The sequence below is a fragment of the Sycon ciliatum genome, chromosome 10, assembly GCF_964019385.1.
Source record: "Sycon ciliatum chromosome 10, ocSycCili1.1, whole genome shotgun sequence".
Classification (NCBI taxonomy): Eukaryota; Metazoa; Porifera; class Calcarea; order Leucosolenida; family Sycettidae; genus Sycon; species Sycon ciliatum.
In genome coordinates, this window is record NC_088652.1 from 17,372,436 (window position 1) to 17,392,420 (window position 19,985).

Here is a 19,985-nt window from a genome sequence, read left to right on the forward strand (position 1 = left end):
CCACGAGTCCATCGGATATCTGCCGACCTTTGTTGATCAGCAACTCGTACGAAATCGATTTCATCCTTTTTTTGCACGACATGATTTGTGGAAGGCTTCCATCCCTTTCTCCAGTAAATCGCACTGTGTCTGACGGTTTTTCTTTCGAGTGACGGTGCCCTTCACCCCAAGCGCCATGAGGAAGTCACGCCTCTTCATGATTGAGGAAACTGTTGGCTGCGCAATGCCGAACTTCCGAGCGACAGCTGCTTGGCTCGTCCCCGGGTTCTCCTCCGCATATTTTATGATGTCCAGTTTGTCATTCACTGTGAACGACTTTTAATGAGAAGCTATTTCGACCACAGACTGTCAATGAAACTTCCAAGGGTTCACTCACAAGCGTTCATGAATATCACAAACAACCTTGCTTTCAGCATGATTCCGACTTCCCTGAGCTTTATACCACTCCATGGAGGACAAAACGGCAACAAAAGGTAGGTGTGTAAGTGCTAAGTGGGTATGTGTACGAGATGTGTAGTAAAAAAGAACCATTCGCGCGAATTCGATACGATAATCTTGTGGAGGTCTCCACATCACACCGTGAGCGTATCGGTAGCGTACGCGGTATGGGACCTGGCACGTGCGAGGAAGCTAGCTAGCTTGCATGTGCCTTCGCTCTATCTGTATTGTATTGTATTTTATTATTTTACTTGGGAATTCCCAACAGACCCTAAGGTCTTCTTACAGGGTGCCGAAGATTAATGAAATTGTTAAGCTCCTGGCGAAATGAATTGGGGATATGAGTTGTGCGAAGGGATTCGGGAAGCGCATTAAAGCGGTCAGCACCAAGGAATGAAATAGATCGGTATCTAGCTTGAGCTTGCACAATGGGTAAGGAAAGGGAATAATTGACTTGGCCGCGGGTTACTCTATCTGTGTGAGCGCAGTCACGGCGAAGGGAGAACATGTCAGAGAGGAGTGAACTGCAGATATTGTGGATGCAACGGAACACGAAGAATATGGACTTAGTATGATATCTTTTGTCTAAGCTAATTATGTGGTATTGCTCAAGCAAGTATGATGTCCGCGTGAATGTGTCATGCTCAAATATGCATCTAAGTGCTCTCTTACTTATGCGTAGCAGCTGATCTCTCACGTTGTCAGCGAGGCAGGGGACGTAGGCAGTGCTGGCGTACTCGAGCTTGCTCTGGACTACTGACAAGTAGAACTGCCTTCTGGCCTGGACAGCAAGGTTCCTCCTTCCATGTCGAAAAGCACCTAGTTTCTTTCCGATGTCTTCCCTGAGGGAGTTAACGTGGGCACTGAAACTTAAAGTTGAATCGAGAGTCAGTCCTAGATACTTAACTTCGTCAGACGGGGCAATAACAGTCGAACCACAGACAATGCTCAGGTTAGGTGGAGGATGTGAGCGTCTGCTGTGGATCAGTAGTACTTGGCTCTTGCTGGAGTTCAGGAGCAGGCCGCGATCTGTGAGGTGCTGCTTCACCACTGAAAAATCTTCTTCAAAGTAACACATGAGAATTCGTGGACACTTTCCAGAGGCATACAGGGTGGTGTCGTCTGCATAGAGAAGGCATTGGGAACGCAATGGCAGAGTGGGGACAAGTCGAGTGTAGATGCTGAAGAGGGTAGGGCCTAGGACGGAACCCTGGGGAACGCCCTATCTAGCTCTGCACTGTGCGTACTGTACAGTCACATGCACAGCACGCTTCTGCATGCTGCACTGATTCGAATGACACCATACACGCATGTGTCAGGCATACCTAAGTATGCATATCGCCTGTAGTAATATATCACCTATAGTTATATTTTCACGAAAATCAAACACCAATGCCGATCCGTACTGTACTTGTAGAAGAGTGAAATCTGCCCTAACCGGACGCCCTCGGTGCAGCCAAATACTGTTCTGATATGACAGGATTCAGCGCTTCGGCGCATGAACATTTTGTGCGGTCAATACAGGATCCGGCTTGGTACAGGATCCGGCAAACACAGGTTTTACCGCACATAAAAATGCCACAATCTCGGACAGACAGCTATTTCGACCTTGTTGGCTGTCATCAGGGGAGCTCAGATTGACTGGCAGCATGCAGTGCAGCGTGTTAATACAACCCATCACATAATATGCTTTCATACAATAAACCCATTGCGCATTGCCAAATATATGGGAGGTATGCGTAATGCATGTGAGTATAGTGGGATCAGCAATGCACTGTTCAACACGCCAGACGACCATGTCGAGATGGCTGTGTAGGGTGTTTATGGTACAAATCACGTCATTGCGCAATAGGCTTATTCGTGTCACACTGGCTATGGTATGTGTGCATGTGTTGTGTTTGGCATGCAGAAAATGTCACTCCAAATAGCTGTATGGTGTAGACCAGGCTGAATAGTGACGGTCAATTCTTCAGCCTTGCAAGCTGTTGAATGGTGTAATCCCAGCACAAGTTGCTATGGCTTCTGCCGTAGCATTGCTATCATCGCCTCCGGCGATGGGCGTCAAAGGTCAGGTGTGTGTGTGTGTGTGTGTGTGTGTGTGTGTGTGTGTGTGTGTGTGTGTGTATGTGTGTGTGTGTGTGCGTGTGTGCATGTGTGTGTGTGTGTGTGTGTGTGTTTGTATGTGTATATGTGTATGTTCATGTGTATCTGTGTGTGCATATGTGTTCCTACATCACAGCTGCCCTTCTCACTGCCCAGTCTAGTAGTCACTGAGAAGGATCTACACATGCCTGCCAGTACAGCTGAACAGCAGGGAGTAGAGCAGCTTCAGCCGGCTGGTGACCATCAGACCACTGTCAATGCTATTCCCACTATACGACCGTAAGGCAATACTGATGGTCACAATGTGTTGTAATGAATGGACTCGGATGGAGAGCCAAGGACTAATGTACGAGAAAGAAAAAGGACCAAGGAACTACAAGTTACACTATAATGTCCACTAACACCACCAGTTACTAGACAATCAGCCCATGCGATAACATTCAGTACCGCCGGTCAGTGTCGTGCAATGTTATCGCATGATCTCATTGTTTAGTAACTGGTGGTGTTAGTGGACATTATAGCGTAATTTGTAGTTCCTTGGTCCTTTTTCTTTCCTATAGTGTTATGCTGGTTTTTTTTGGTTTTTTTGGTTTTTGGTTTTTTACTATTAACACAGCCCTACTGGAAAACAGGTTGAGTACAAAAAGAAATGAGAAAAAGGACAAAACATAGGGGGTGTAGGGACGACGTGCCGATGTACTGGGAGCAATTCAACCGACCAGAGGTCTCAGCGTCAGCGTTGCACCTAGGTATCGCTGTGCCAAGGATGCTTCTATTACCGTGATGTCGCGTGTAAAAGCAGGTGCCGTCAGGCGAAATTACTGGTCAGTCGGCGACACGCATTTTTCACAAACATTTGCGTTTCACCTGCTGGGAGAGTATGCGTGTACTCGAGTCTCATCCTGAGCACGTTTTTTTCTTCTTTTTTTCAGCTCCAGCATAGCTGTATTTTTCATTGCAAAGCCGTCCTCGATTGTTGTGTTCGTTGTTCAAACGAAGTGGACATTCAATCATGAAGGCAGAGGACATTGGAGCCTGGTTGGAGTTTCTCGTGGCATAGGACGGCACAGAGACACTTTGGGATTTTCTGAATATAAAATACCGTACGCACGATGCTGAGATCAATTTGTGCGATATCAAATTGTTTGTGATCTTCCACATCGAGCAGAACGGGATCCAAACACAAGATTACCGACGGTTAGGCTGCCGACCTGACTGGACAAATGATCCCTGGCTTCACCAGACGCCAGAAGTCGGACACCATGTCCTTTGCCGCGATGTCCATCTCCGAAAAGAACTCCATCTTCGTCGTGGAAAGGCTTGAAATACTCAATATTCAACCGAGATTCGCGGTCTCACCCTTTCCCAGATCGAATCATTTCTTGTTGTAGCAGTTGCAGGGCAGATCCCCGCCACTACTTCAACAGGGGATGGCTCCAAAGCATGCCTGGAATAAGCCATATCGAGGTTGCAAGCCACCCCTCTCAGCAAGAAATTCGAAATTTCAATGGTGGACGATATACTATGCAGAGAATTTCAAAAAGTATGTTTCGCGGAGCGATCACTCAACCTACGTCATTCAAACTTTGCAGGATGGTTCAGACGTACATGCTAGGCATGGAACCACAGGGGACGATGCCATAGCTGACACACAGAGTCACACACACAGCAGATTCATGTGCACAGATACTAAATTAGTGGACGTCGTCATCTTCTTCCCGCTGATCTCAAATGTACTATGACGTGCTATTTCGCCTGACGTTACGGCCGTATAAGCCGGGGCTCAACCCATGCTTCTATTCAAGTTATGCTTCTATTCAAAACATGCTTCCACGTTGACATCATCAGTCTACAGGGATCGATTTATTCGGGTTCGCATCGCAGTTTGCGAATCAAAATTCACTAGCTGGGATTCCTTTTTCGTCTTTTATCGCCCAAAACTGCGATGCACGGGCTATGCATTGCGGTATGTACAAAGACCATTCTGTACTGGCTGTGTGCAGTTTACATGCAACTGTTGTACACACTGCTGACTAGGGAGTAGTAATTTATTACCCCAACCAACTAGCCTGTCTTGCTCAGTCCGCGCGCAGGTCGCGAATCACGCTCTGTATGATTTTGAACACTGCGCAAGCACTGGTCGTACAAGACTGAAGTCTTTTGAAATTTTTACACGGCGGCGACTTTCCCTGAAGTTCTCCTTACTTCTTTCACTGTCAAGCTCAATTCAGTTTGTTTCCATTCGACAAGACACAGTTGAAGTAGATGGTTCTTAGTCTCATGTAGCCAACATGTCAGTGAATCTGATCACTGTCCAGAAGTGGGAAAAAGAACTGAACACGCCAGGAGTGTCGATTTGTTTCGATGGAGAAAAGCGAAAATTCTGTGCCCTCTGCACGAACTGTCAGGATTGTTTGAGCGCTTTCCTGAGCTTTCTTTGTCGAAGGAATCAGTGGAACTGCCCTGTTGAAGGGCATGGTGTTGTGAAGAACTCGAAGTCGGATGGACGCTGAACATGTAACGAGCCCAAGCGAAAACCCTAACGTAAATTTAATATTCAGGTCAACCCTTCGCTTGGAAAAGCAAATAGCAACTGCAGCTATTGTCCTCTTCTGCACGAAATCCTGCTATTGTGTAGAATAATAATAATGATATACATGTAAACTTTTGAGGAAGGAAAACTGCTAGTCAATGCTGGGAGCTGCTAGTCAATTATTGTAAAACTGTGTAGCAGTGACTAAATCGATCCCTGGGCTCTACGCTGTGCAGTGCACACTGCTACACACGCACTTGCACATGTACTTTGCAGAGAGTGGCTTCCATTGAAATCATGCTTCTGTGTCATGCTTCTATTCGAGTCATGCTTCTATACAGGTCATGCTTCTATGCAGGCCATGCTTCTATGCTGGTCATGCTTATACAGGTCATGCTTCTATACAGGTCATGCTTCTATACAGGTAATGCTTCTATACAGGTCATGCTTCTATGCAAGTCATGCTTCAGGTCATGCTTCTATACAGGTCATGCTTCTATACAGGTCATGCTTCTATACAGGTCATGCTTCTATACAGGTCATGCTTCTATGCAGGTCATGCTTCTATGCAGGTCATGCTTCTATACAGGTCATGCTTCTATGCAAGTCATGCTTCTATGCAGGTCATGCTTCTATGCAGGTCATGCTTCTATTCAGGTCATGCTTCTATACAGGTCATGCTTCTATGCAGGTCATGCTTCTATACAGGTCATGCTTCTATGCAGGTCATGCTTCTATACAGGTCATGCTTCTATACAGGTCATGCTTCTATGCAAGTCATGCTTCTCTGCAGGTCATGCTTCTATACAGGTCATGCTTCTATACAGGTCATGCTTCTATTCAGGTCATGCTTCTATACAGGTCATGCTTCTATACAGGTCATGCTTCTATGCAGGTCATGCTTCTATGCAGGTCATGCTTCTATGCAGGTCATGCTTCTATACAGGTCATGCTTCTATACGCGACACTACAGTACATTATGCACTCATGCCTCGGTTATCCGGACGTCCAACTTCCGGCCACTTGGGTATACAGTAAATAGTGTATATAACGTGCCCCTTTGATTTTCGATAATTTATCACTATATCCGGTGCATCACTATAGCCGATTTGCATGTATGACTGGCACATGGCACATGACTGTGCATGAAATGATGCGTACATGCTGGAAAAAGCATGAAAAGCAGCCACGTGTACGTGTGGCTGCTTACAGCATACAGGGAAGAATTTTCTCTCGATCACGTCTGCTGCCTGATGCATCCAGGCAACACTGGATCAGTTTTGGAGGAAGTGAACTATATTGGAAGAACACTTGTTTTGTGATCATCACTCTTGATCAGTATATGCGATAAATAGGATATTGACCTCGACTTCGGTCTATATGGGAAATATAGGCCTCGTAAAAGACCTCGGCGGACCTCGGTCTTTTACTCGGCCTATATTTCCCATATAGACCTCGTCTTGGTCAATATCCTATACGTATAGTGATATTTTAGCTGTATTTTTTTGTGATTTGATTTTGATTTTGGCGAGTTCTATCATTATAGCCGGTATATCGTTACACCCGGTCACTTTATAAACGATACTCACTGTACCAGGCACACTTTGGGGGAGTTTGAGTGGAAATATTACTACTCTTTTGTCACTTTTCTGAAACAATGAAGTCACATGCCATATCCATGGCCCTTCCCCATTAAAATATATGTGATTCGGAGTTACGGAGGTTTCAAAGTTACACTGGGCAGTGCCCGGTCCTGGACAGTGCCTGCTCCTTCAATCCCTATGGTTCTAAAGGAAAGTGATCGTGCAAAGCAGGTGGTCTCCTGGTCCTGTTTTACCTGTGGGAGCTCCTTGAAACTTCTGGTATGTTCTTCACATGTCATGTACACCACATTTTGTCCTGTATCCGGCTCTGGCTACGTGAGTCTATGTTAAAGTATTTTCGATCTATCCATCTGCATTATACTCATACCTCGTTTCAGGCGGTCTGGGACCGGGCGCTGCCCGTAGCTTTGAAATGTCCGCAACTCCAAAATAACATACATTGTGATTGAGGAAAGGCCATAGATATGTCATGTGACGTCACTATTTCCACAAAAGTCACGAAAGAAGAGAAGCACATGTATTTCCAGTTAAACTCGCCCAAATGATGCCCGGCAGACCGGAGTGCCCGTAATTTTGAAGTTCGGATAACCGATGTATGAGTGTATAGCTGGCAATGTTCTGCACCAGCCAGCCAGCATTTCTTACCAGCGTGTGTTTGCAGTTGTGTGTGTCTCTCTGTCACTGTCGTTCTTTCCCTTCTCTCCCTCACCGTGGCAGTTCACTTCAAGGGGTCAATTATATAATGGGTTCAAGCAGGGACATTGCTTTCATCATAAAAATCGCGACATGCAAGCTCCTGATAAGTGAACTTTCTTGTATTCGGTGTGCCTCAGTACTTCAGACATAGCCCTTTCCCAAAGATGCCAAAATAATTCGCACATTATGCTTTTCGCAACCGTGCCAAAACAAGTCCAAGTTGCTGAAACGGCATCCATATTTTCAGAAAAAAGCTCAAAAGTTGCCAACATTGCAACTTGAAATGAGAGAGTTCTTGTGCATACAATGATGCCAAACAAACAAAAAAAGGAGCGGAAATAGCAGAAGTGCAGAGACAGCAAACTCCGTTTACCCCGTCTGCTGTGAACTAGAACTTTACCCAGTGCAAGTAGTCTGTTGCACGCATCCTCCATCATGTCTCTGCACGCAAAAGGGAATGCACATATTGGAATTACCGAAGATCTACTGTTTTGAGTCTGAAGGCGCATGAAAAATGGACGAGTATGCATTTATCCGACATGTAGCCTGTGACTTGACCTTTTGTTGCCCATGTCAGTGGGCCAAGGTTGCGGAAAAGTTGCGAAGTAGTTAGCGAAAATAGAGAAAGTTGTGAAATTGCAATTTCTTCCAAAACAATGAAAAGCTGCGTAAAAAGTGGAGAGCATGTTTGGGAAAGGGCTATTCAGACACCAACCATGAGTATCCATACTGCGGAGCACACAGTTTTTGTTTTTCCTGCACTTTCTGGCTCGTAACTCTAGAACGCGGGACGACAGCAAGTTTATCGGAAAGGGACCCATGCCGTTCCGCGGCGAAACGGCTGACGCAGACGGCAAGGGCAATCATTCCTGGCTGGGCAGCAAGTTCTCGCCTTCGTTTGATGGTTGCTTGTACAACGGTGAGTAAGCCATAATTATGTTGCCTCTTGCTCTTTCTACAGTCCAGCCACTAGCAAGGGTATGTGAAACCCAGAATGGGCAGCTCGGATAGGTTGCTGTCTTGGCAAGATTTCTGGTTTGCATCAATACCGTACTTCCCCGAATAGAAGTCGCATCTTTTTACAATAAACTTCAGAACCAACAAGGGGGTGCGACTTACAATCGAGCATGATTACTACTGAAATGAATATGTTGGAACGATATGACATAGACCTGAAATTAGGGGTGCAACTTACAATCAAGTGCGACTTACAATCGGGGAAATACGGTATACTTCAAAGTAGTGATGTAATGCTTACTAACAACACAGTCAGTAGCGCCACATAGTGCTACAGTGATCTCAAGGGTTTTTCGCTGTGGATTCAGCCATAAGAATGACTTCTTTAAGCCAGGTTTCATATAATTTGGCCAGATTTTACTTGATCCGGTGTGTTGAGTTAACCCTTTATGTACTGAAAAATTGTACACAGACTGAATTTGACCTCGACTCACCTCAAATTCTATAATTCCCCGGGTCATAACTTTAGTCTCCTTTTGATGATATTTTCAATCTTCGGCTTCCTGGAAAGCTCGTCGCAAGAGGAACACATTGAGCCCACGCTTGCCACCACGAAGGTCAAAACGCCAGCGCTACAGCCCAGCGTCTTACCTGCAACGCCAATATTCCGACAGAAGTCGTCTTGCATCTGCCATTTCGCTCTCCTTGCTTGTAACGACTAACTGTTACTTCTAAAAATGTCACAAACTGCCATGAGTCCGTTTGCCATTTTGAACGTGTTTCTACGTCACTGCATGCCCAGAATGATGGGGAAATCCCTCATTCAAATTTGCGCGAGCGGCTATTGAGCGACATTTTCCCCGATTCGACTTTCGAGCTTCGTAACCATAGCCAGCAATCGCATGTCACCACGTACATTCAAAATAAACATAATTTTGCGAATCGACCTTTTTTTCAGGATCACTTTTCAACGAGGACGAAGCAAAGTCGGCCGAACGAAGCCTAGAGGAAGAAAATCACCCTCTCCACTTCACCATCACGATACTGACATAGATACGAGATGAAACAACTAAAAAATCCACAAGAAAACTGTACGGCCATCATCGCGCTGACTTTGGTCTGACTTTGGTCTGAGAATTTCTATCACGATCAAAAATGTACGAGGAGCACTCAAAAATAAGCCACAGACGTACCTTTATCGCTCTCTACTCCTTTTTCAAGGCACAAAAGTCGACTCTCCACTTTCAAACCAGGAACCAGACATACCAGTGGTCCTTTTCAGCTGCTCCACGAGCGCAGGAAAGGTTCACCAAGGGGCGCAGAGCAGCATCCATTCCAGAAAAAGAGCTAAAATACGAGTGAGACTGCATGCCTGAGTACATGAGTACATGTATGAGTACATGCAGAAAATAGTCAATTTCAGCGTTTCTGCTCCAAACAGCAACTAGCTTCGACTAGAAACAAAGATTACACCAAAGGATCAAACAACAACCATTTTCTGCAGTTTTTTTGCAGATGGCTTCCTTGTGCTTGGCCCAGCACGCCAAAAATCACACCTCGGAGGAGTACAAAAATTACAGCTCTCAGATGTCCTCGATTGCTGGCCATGTCTGTAACCACACATCAGAGCGCTTCAGTGATTGTTTCAATGGACAGCTGGGAGTTTTCTCTTTGACCTACATATTTTTAGTTTTCGGATATAACGCAGGAATGACTGAGTTACGATCGATTGAAATTTTGAAAAGTTTCGATCCCAGGGGATCAAAAGTTGGACAGTCCGTACACAAAGGGTTAAAAGGTTTCAATCCAAAATCTACCCAGATCAGGTTTTGAAACTTCCTGCCTCCGATACTATTGCAAAGTGATGAGAACAAGCTACCATTATGACGAGAGAATGTGTTTTGATTTGTGTTGAGCTAGAGCATTAATCAAGCACGGGCAGAGATCTTGCCAAACAAGGATATACGGTATACGGTGCTCAATGCTCCCCACAAACTCACTGGCAATGGCAATATGCGACAATGCATCCGTGAGCACCTTGTGCACATGCAGCAACAGCAGATGATTCAGACGGCTCTGCTCCACAGTAGACCTCAGGTAAATGTTTTTAAAGCGTCTTACGTGCTCACTCACAGCATTGGTGGAGGGCATGACCAATACCAACACAAGCACTACAGAAACTGGCATTCTGCGGACGCGAGCGGCTTGATATGCTTGGCGATGTCGCCTACTGAGGTGTTGGCCGTTGCATCGGGAAATGTTGCTGCGAGGGTCTGAAGTCGTAGGCGCAAGCGGTCAGCATCTTGGTCATCCTTGAAGAACTTGTCAAAACAATCAACTTATCGTTCCGTTATAGATCACCCGTTAGGGATTTCAGTCCTAAAATTAGTGACCCCCCGTGATTTGTGAAGCTTGAATGAGTTTCCGCTGTGAGCATGCAGTTGCCAGGGGTATGGTTCATGTTCTGAGGTTCAATTGACTTCAAAATTGCCATGTATTGGAGCTACCCTTTCACTGATGCAGATTTTTCAGTGTTATGAAAACATACCTTGCAGAAACAGAGCAATTTTGCACAAAACTCTGACACTATTTGCTAACGATTATATTCGATTAATCGACCGTTAAGCTAAAGAGGAATCGATAGGTGAAAGTCTACTTCCTCTGTGTTATCGAAATTGTCGCATTTTGACTTTTGATGTAAAACGGGGTATTTAATCAGCAGCAGTCGTACCACAGTTTAGGAATCGGGCAAAGGCGATAGTCAGCAGTATAGGGTGACGGCAACGTTTTATTTTCTGTTATTGGAAGCTGAAAATTTTGAATGAGACGCAATTTCTTCGCTGATGTCGCTGCAATGGTACTTTCGACTCGCAGAGATCAGGCAGGCGTTGCAGCCTGCACATTTCTCGTGCGCATAGCCATTCACGCAAAACATCATAACTGTTTTACCTGAGCTGGGGTGAGAATGACTTCGTGGAACAAGCGGTATGGCAGCGCTTGGAGAAACATTCATGGGTCAGCAAACTAACTGCAAGCAAACTAGCGATAAAACGTGTCGCTCTTGCATTCATGCACGGAATGCCGAGACACTGAGTACCTACAAGAGCCATGTAGACTCTACGTGTACACGGTACTGAGACTGTAGTGCTAGTGTCTAGTAGTGATGTGCACGTGTTGTTGTTGTTGTTGTTTTTTATTTGAATTCGCAATACCAAATGGGCAATAAGCCCAATTACATGGAAGCGAGTAAAAAAATGCTAAGAATGAGGCATAGGGGTGGATATTATTTCAAGTGGAAATACTGATCCCGGGAGGTGCTACAAATGCAGGTACCGTACCAGTGATGCTGAAAAAGAGTGTGCGCTGGACGTGATGGTACACTTACCTGCGTGAGCAGTGTCCACACAGCTAAAATGAATGGGCATGCCACGGCTAAAAAAAGTTCATTTCAAGATCGAGGTGATTCCGCCGACGGTAATCAACCAACCTCGCAACGATCGTGTATTCCTATTTCTTTGGTGGTGAAGTAGAAACCATCCAGAGCTAGCAGACGATAAGCATAGCAGCTCTTGTCCTGTGGAGAGAGTCAAAGCGTTGGAGACGAGGCGTTACCAACTTACAACCTTCCGTGAAGAACGATTTTTTCGTCCATTGATATCAGCGACGACGAGGCCTTCATCTCTGTGTGAAACTCTCAATGTGTGTTATGATAGTTGTATGGTGTAGCTTATGGAGTTGTCAGTAACAAGTGACAAGTCACTAGTCAAACTGCGACAATTTCGACGACGCGGAGGAAGTACGATCGTTTCAGCCCTGAGACAGTACTATAATGTGACGGGGAGCAGGAGAGCAAGAACTCTAAGGGTAGGAAAGCAGTGTCTGCTCTAGGGTTGTGGGACAGCCGGGTACACGTGTACCTGGCGCAACTATTTCAACCGGGTCGGAGCCGGGAACACATGTAGCTGGTGTTACGTGACCAGTCTTATCAGTCTATAACCAACAATGCCACAATGTTTCAGCCGTGCGAATGGCACAATAGCAGGGAGTAGTAAGAACAGTCTCAGGACAGTGCAATGGCAAAACCAGTTGCCAGAAGCGTAGAGAACAGACTGACTAGCGAAAGCCTGAAACGCCAGCAAAGAGCCAAAACCCAATCCACGCATGACGTCACCTGCGCATGCGTGGGGCACACATATAACACACGTGTACGTGAACGCAGTACACTTGCCTATACCTACAAGCTCTGCTATCTAGATGCATCCAGCCCTCTGAAGCAGATGCTGCCTAAACCAGCCACTCACCGTGCCCCGAGACAAGACCTACCCGTCAGTCTCTCCAGCTGCAGGATTCCCATCCATACCAGATGACAACTGGCCTGCCTGCCAACACCCGGAATAGCTGTCTCCAAGGATTCCCTGCTTGCACCGTTGCAACATGGAATGCCCTGCCACCAGACCTGTTCCACCACTCACCCGCCCAGCCCCACATGCAAAGCTGTAAGAAAAAGGTGTACCGTCACCTTCTTGCTCAGGACTGGCTCTCTGCTACTGATGCACTTTGAATCTGCTCGCCAACGCTTTCCCTGTTCTTATTAGTGTTCAGCTGCTTACCTTATAACCCTGCTGCCATCATCACCAATATTCTGATTCTCATGCACATGTCCCAGAACCTGCTATCCTTCGCAGTCCCCATCACCAAGAGCACTGTGCTCTTCTATCTCCCAGCTCTCTCTCTCTCTCTCTCTCTCTCTCTCTCTCTCTCTCTCTCTCTCTCTCTCTCTCTCTCTCTCTCTCTCTCTCTCTCGCTCTCGCTCTCGCTCGCTCTCTCTCGCTCGCTCTCTCTCGCCCGCTCTCTCTCGCTCGCTCTCTCTCTCTCTCTCTCTCTCTCTCTCTCTCTCTCTCTCTCTCTCTTTCTTCTCTTCTTCTCCCCCCCCCCCCATCTCCCGATAATTATTAGCCCCCGTTTTCTTTCGACGCGTTTGCTGTGCAGTGAAGCCGAGACCCTAGGTCGGTGGAGCACATCAGACCCCGTCACCACGTCCACGATTCATGCCTGCAATGCTGCACCGCTGCTTTGCATGTCATGATTGGAAGCTGTGGCCTTAGTAAAAATAAATAAATAAAAAAAACACGTGACACCTGGCGCTGTCTCACCAGCCGAGTCACATGTGGATTCGTCTCTTCGCTGGAGGCTCCATTTCCAAAAACAATACCTTAACGATCAAGCTCGAACTGAGCACGTGCACACACCAGATACTGACTACTTTCACTTCGACACACACCTCTGCATGATCTGTCACACATACAAGCCATGTAGTCAGTCCTTTCCAAGTTCGAACGTGTAAAGACTACCAACCGGGTCACAGGTGACCCGGTACTGTATTTTCAACCGGGTCCAAGCGCTGCCCAACCGGGTCGATTATCCGGCTCACCCGGCTCTGGAGCAGACACTGGAAAGAGAGGAGGGAGGGGAGGAAACCAGGAAACTTGTTATTCCAAGATATGAGTGCAAACAAGTACGCACAGAAGTACAAAGATAGCAGTATCAAGATCATGATGCTGAGGCGACAGTAGAGGCTGATTGCTGTGCAGTTTTGACGAAAGATTAGAGTGAGAATGGAGGAGAGTTAGAGAGAGATAAAGACAGATGGATTGGGAGTTGGATGAGAAGGGAGCGCTCCAAGAACATGAACAGGGTCGTACTGGCAGTAGCCTAGGGGGCGATGTCCGTGGCCAATGACCAACCCGACCGTTTCAGGTAGTGGTAGGTCAGAACCTTGAACTGCTGCATCCCTTTGGCAGACGGTGCATCGCGGAGGAGACTGGCTGGCAGTTCATTCCGGGCTTCGATGAGGCACTCCGGGAAAGAGTGCAGCGCAACATTGCACGATCTGGTGTGCGTGTACAGTTAACCATGTGTGCGTTCATTTGCGAATTTTTGCCCGTCTTTCTTTCTGCAGTAAACCCACATGGACTCCGAGCATCATTCTTCGATCTCAATCATCACCCGGAACCCCGGCGGCAAAGTGCAGACGATGCAGTGTTCAAAACGAATAAAGAATTCCTCGATCCAGATAGCAAGTCGCACTCGACGGAAGAGGATTTACAGGAGGCGGGAAACTCGTTTGGTATCTACTACGACTTCAAGAATACTATTAGCGGCACCACAGACATCACACAGAAATGCATACTGGATTGCGCACCGTTTACAGTGGAAACCCTGCCCTGGGATGTCATGGCTGCGCACTATAAGACAGGTAAGCTACGGTTAAGGACACATGCACACGTGACTGCTTTGCCCGCGTTGTGCGAAGAAGCCATCGCACGGTCTCCTCCCGCATCTTTTTGCCTTGAGCCAGTTTAAGAATGCGTTTTCGTCCATTCAACTTGATTGCAATCGCTTCCATCTGAAACTCTGAGCTGTCTTCACAAGATGTAACAAAATGAAAACAGCTAGCTCCCCAGACATTGAGTAGTATCTAAATTCAACATGTGACTGATCGCCCACCTGTTTTAAGTGCGGATACTGGTTGCGCAGAGGCGTCGGACACGGCACGGTCACTACAGTATTGATCGTACCACGTTTTGCCCGGGTACTCTGGGAATCAATATAATACACTGATTTGGGCTCCAAATTGCCAAATTGTCGGGCTCAGCCACCCCGCCCCCCCCCCCCCCCCCCCCACGAGTGAATAATTGTACTTCAGATGGCTGTCCGGCGTGACACACTGAAATGCCTTCCGACGCTCCTGCGGTGTGTGTGTGTGTGTGTGTGTATGTGTGTGTGTGTGTGTGTGTGTGTGTGTGTGTGTGTGTGTGTGTGTGTGTGTGTGTGTGTGTGTGTATCTACTACTACTACTACTATTGACAGCTGCCAGAAATGGCCACGCCGTACCTCCCTCTGGGGAGCGGCGTGGCCATTTCTGGCAGCTGTCAATAGTAGTAGTAGTAGTAGTGTGTATGTGTGTGTATGCGTGCTGCACACCACCACATTCTCCTGGGTGGTTACCAACAGCCAGTGCATGCCGGAGTATGTGGTGTGATGTATGTGCGGGAAAAAATAAAAATAAAAAAACCAAAAAGTAGGGATTCACTGGCCAGAAAAAGCCACTTCATAGCTGTGTGGTGTAGACCAGGCTGAATAGTGGCGGTCAATTCTTCAGCTTTGCAAGCTGTTGAATGGTGCAATCCCAGCACAAGCTGCTATGGCTTCTGCTGTAGCATCGCTATCATCGCCTCCGGCGATGGGCGTCCAATGGTCCAATGGTGTATGCGTGTGTGTGTGTGCGTGCGTGCGTGCATCAATTCTGCCAACCTCCATACATGTACCAGTACAAGCAACACACGCGTACACGCCTGAACATTAGCAGAATGTAAAAAACACTGTACGCGAAACAAACCCAGTTGGTTGGCAGCTCTGGTGCGTTTATGGAGAAGTAGCAATATTACTACTCTAATGACTCAGAAGTGCGCCGAGTTGAGAGATAGGTCCGGATTTAGGAGGTATGGATATGGGAGGGTAAAACGATAGTAATAAATTGATCACTTTTTTCTCTTTTCGTGTTCCATGGATGGTTTGCCGTGCCTCGATGCAGTTTCTAGTTCGGCGGTCAAGTCATGCGTTCATATCCTGTGCTTCAACAGCCGCTGCTTTGTGCCGATTGGCAAGCTGGCTTTTGCGGTAAGCATGGAGAATATTCCTTATTAGGGAATGGTGGAGGTTCCTTGTTCATGTTTAGATTGTGTGGTGATAGTTTATGTTGTTTTCTAGTTGTTCCCTGATGATGGGCCAGGCCCGAAAATTTGGTGAGATGTAAATCTTACTTCCTCCGCGGCGTCATCGAAATCGTCGCAGTTTGACTTTTGATTAAAACGAGGTATATGCTCACCAGCACTCGTACCACAGGTAAGGAATCGGACATAGGCGATGGTCATCAGTATAGGGTGACGGCAAAGTTTTAGTTTGTGTTATTGGATTCAGTCTGTGTTATTGGAAGCTGAAATTTTTTGAACTAGACCCAATTTCTTCGCTGATGTCGCTGCGATGGTACTTTCGACTCGCTGAGAGCAGTCAGGCGTTGGAGCCTGCACATTTCTCGTGTTTATAGCCATTCACTAAAAGCCTCATCACTGTTTTACCTTAGCTGGGGTGAGAATGACTTCGTGGAACAAGCGGCAGCGCTTGGAGAAACATCGAGGGGTCAGCAAACTAAATGCATGCAAGAGCGATAAAATTTGTCGCTCTGGCTCGAGACTCAGTACAATAATGTCATGATTGTAGCTGCAAGAGCCGTGTAGTCAGTGTAGACTCTACGTGTATTGCTAGTGATGCACGCGCAGGTGCCGTACCAGTGATGCTGGAAAAGGGTGCGCGCTGGACTTGATATAGTACACTTACCTGCATGAGCTGTGACCACACAGCTAAAATAAAATGGGCATGCCACAGCTAAAAAATGTTCATTTCAAGATCGAGGTGATTCTGCCGACGGTAATCAACCGACCTCGCAACGATCGTGTATTCTTGCTTCGTTAGTGGTGAAGTAGAAATCATCCAGAGCTACCAGACGACAAGCATAGCAGCTCTTGTCCTGTGGAGAAAGTCAAAGCGTTTGAGATGAGGCGCGACCAACTAACTTGCAACCTTCCTTGAAATATTTCGGAACGATATTTTTGCGTTCACTGACACCAGCGACGACGAGGCCTTCATCTCTGGGTGAAAACTCTCAGTGCAACTGTCCTGCAACGTTACTCTAGCCTTCAGATTCTCATACTGTGTACTACTTCCTCCGGAAACAAAAACGTCGTGACTTTTTTTTACATGGCTTTTCAAGTAGTTCAACACATTCAATCAACATATCTACAATATCTACAGGATCAATTAGTGGGAGTAGAGTCTCAGTCCGGGTCGCCATCGCTCGACTCATCACGGCTGAAACCGTTCCAAGTGGCAGGTCAATCGACGCAATATCGTATGTCGCGTTCCTGATCCTCTTCGCTGTCACCCTGAATGCCTTCTCCAACATCTCGGCGGAGACCACGGTAGCGCTGCAGCACTGGTACTCATTACCGCCTCCGCTCTCGCTCGAGGACAAACACAGGCAGAGCCAACAATTTCAAATTTCCTCCGAGGGATATCATAGTGGTACCAGCACGTCCCGACTGCCGTGATCAGATCTCGCCTGTTCTCCTTTGCGACCAAGGACACATCGTCGAGGCTGCTGGAAAAGGCGACATCATCCACGTTGAGGTCTGGGCTCTGCAGTGGCTGAACGTTGACTTCTATTTTGAACTTACTTGTTCACATTGCTCTGCTGCGCGAAGTGTCGATTGTCACATCTCTGCGTTTTATAGTTTTGACATCGTGCCGACCTCTTCGCATGCTGACGGGCGTTTCGGGGATGGCGAAGATTTCAAAACGCTAGCTGATATTGCTATTCATTTTCCACTCTTCTTGCTCCTGGGTGCCACTGTCCTGCTCTGTCAAGTTCTGAACTAAAAGTTACAAAACATAGCAACGGCGAGCAGTGAGCGCAGTGCTTTTTTCTTCTCATTGCGCCTGGTGGACGAAAATGAAAAACATGTTCGCTTTGCTTTGTTTGCAACATCGACACCCTTGCTCTGCGACGACTATCGGCTCTCCAGAATATGAATTATGCTTTCCTACGATTCCGAAATGTCATGTCAGTGTTCCAGGCGGACAGAACCAGGGAGAAAGAGCGAAATAACAGCAGCGAATAGTAGTGAAAAAAGTCACGAAGTTTTTGTTTCCGGAGGAAGTAATTTTTGTATGGTTTAGCTTGTGGAGTTGTCAGTAACAAGTGACGAGTCACTAGTCAAACTGCGACAATTTCGATGACGCGGAGGAAGTAATTTTAATTTGAATCGCATTTAAAAGACCATTTTTGGAGTTTGGAGTTAAGAAGTGAAGTTTTCTAAATGTGTCAGTGGCTGCGTTGGAGTTTGCAGACGATTAGAAAAGCTGTTCCCTTGACACCTGTTTCACATACACACATGTGTGAAGAATGAAAGATACCCACTTCTGTAGGCAGCTACCGGTCATGCTGCAAAGGTGGCACCACAGAAATTAAGATGGCTCGTCGCTCTAGCACCAGAAGATAGCATTACCAGTACCGAGTGCATGGGTGAAAACCTGTGATTTGTTACTAGGTTTAGCCATATTCCTAGCACAGAGGTAACATATGTAGCCATAGAAATATTATCAACACCTCACTAAAATAGCACCAATTTATTGTATTGTTTATAACTGCTCCTTTGCAGACTTCCACTTCGTATAGCAACCTGATGATGGCAATTTGCCGAAAGGTCGGAAAAAATGATCCTGTGAAACGAGTTGTGACCTTTGCAGTGCCCAGGAAAAGAGCATGTGTGCTCGCCACTTCTCTTTCAGTTATGAAGCTGCAGGATGCTTCACCCCTTCTACGTTAGAAGATAGCATGCCAAGAAGAATCGTGTTCATAGGCAGGAGCTTCAGACGGTATTTCCGGATGGTACGCTCAGCCCTTACTGTAAAAAATATTGGCACCCAACCAGAAGTGGTATGGTTGTTGCCATAGTGACCGTAGTGAATCCAATGTCCATTCATAGAGCGACTCATACCTTATCACACATCAATGTCTGCTCCAGAGCCGGGTCGGCCAGGTTATCGACCCGGTTGGAGGGTACTTGGACCCGTTTGGAAAAAAAACACCCGGTCACCTGTGACCCGGTTGGGACTACAATACAGTCAACTTTACGTATAACGACACTCGGCCGGGCATCAGAAAAGTGTCGCTATTCACGAAGTGTCGTTATATCCGAAGTCTCATTATATGTATACAGGTAGAATAAACTTTGCTCTGAGCATGGAAATTCTGTCGTTATACCCGCAGTCGTTATTAGCGAAGTTGACTGTATACATCAGGGAGCCTGAAAATATTTACAACTCCCTGATCATAGGCTGGTGTACATGTACATGTACATGTATATGCAGTGGCAGCACTTGAACGGACCAGGCTCTCATCCGGTTGCAATGGCTGTGCCAGGTACGTGTGCACCCTGTCGGTTTGAAATCCTCGAGCAGACACTGCGCACACATGTGTGTGTAGTCCTGATGTTGTCTTGTGTGTATACAGTAAAACCTGTCTAAGAGGACCGCTCAAGGGACCTTCAAAAATGTGGTCTCTGTCACCAGGTGGTCTCCTCATCCAGGGTCATTTGACTGGAGATAGCATCCCTTGATCCTGGGTTCAGTGGTCTTCTTGGACAGGTTGGTCGCCTTATCCGAGTGGTCGCCTTGACAGGTTTTACTGTAGCATCCCTTGATCCTGGGTTCAGTGGTCTTCTTGGACAGGTGGTCGCCTTATCGGAGTGGTCACCTTAACAGGTTTTACTGTATGTTCAGTGCAGGATATCGCTGGTACAGTGTCGACAATGCATATGTCTCCCTATGCTGACTGCCTAGCTATCATTACAGAAGGTATGAACTGTTCTTATGTTGACCTGGCTGAGTTTGGTTGTCTTCTGTGAACCACTGACGATGTCTCAAGATGACGGCTCCTGGCTGAAAAATTAACTGAGATCTGAAATTGTGGAACAGAAGGACCGCTTGTGCTAGTGATGGTGTGAATGAGGATGTGTTCACAAATGTATTTTGCT

The 19,985-nt window shown here is 46.6% G+C and overlaps 1 protein-coding gene across 4 annotated transcripts in view; it reads left to right on the forward strand.

Annotated features, from left to right (window-relative positions):
- The window catches only part of LOC135825945 (uncharacterized), a 57,756-nt gene that overhangs the window by 4,072 nt on the left and 33,699 nt on the right, over positions 1–19,985 (forward strand). For 2 of the 4 annotated variants that reach the window (XR_010555171.1, XM_065338587.1), the window contains exons 3-7: positions 2,678–2,820; positions 8,157–8,293; positions 14,291–14,587; positions 15,926–16,011; positions 19,737–19,806. Coding sequence is in view for 3 of the 4 variants with exons in the window: in XM_065338587.1 (XP_065194659.1) it covers positions 2,678–2,820; positions 8,157–8,293; positions 14,291–14,587; positions 15,926–16,011; positions 19,737–19,806 (733 nt within the window). In the remaining variant the exon portion in view is untranslated. Of the gene's footprint in view, positions 1–2,677; positions 2,821–5,527; positions 6,102–8,156; positions 8,294–14,290; positions 14,588–15,925; positions 16,012–19,320; positions 19,373–19,736; positions 19,807–19,985 lie in introns of those variants that run through there. The other 2 variants (XM_065338588.1, XM_065338589.1) reach the window with 2 other exon arrangements.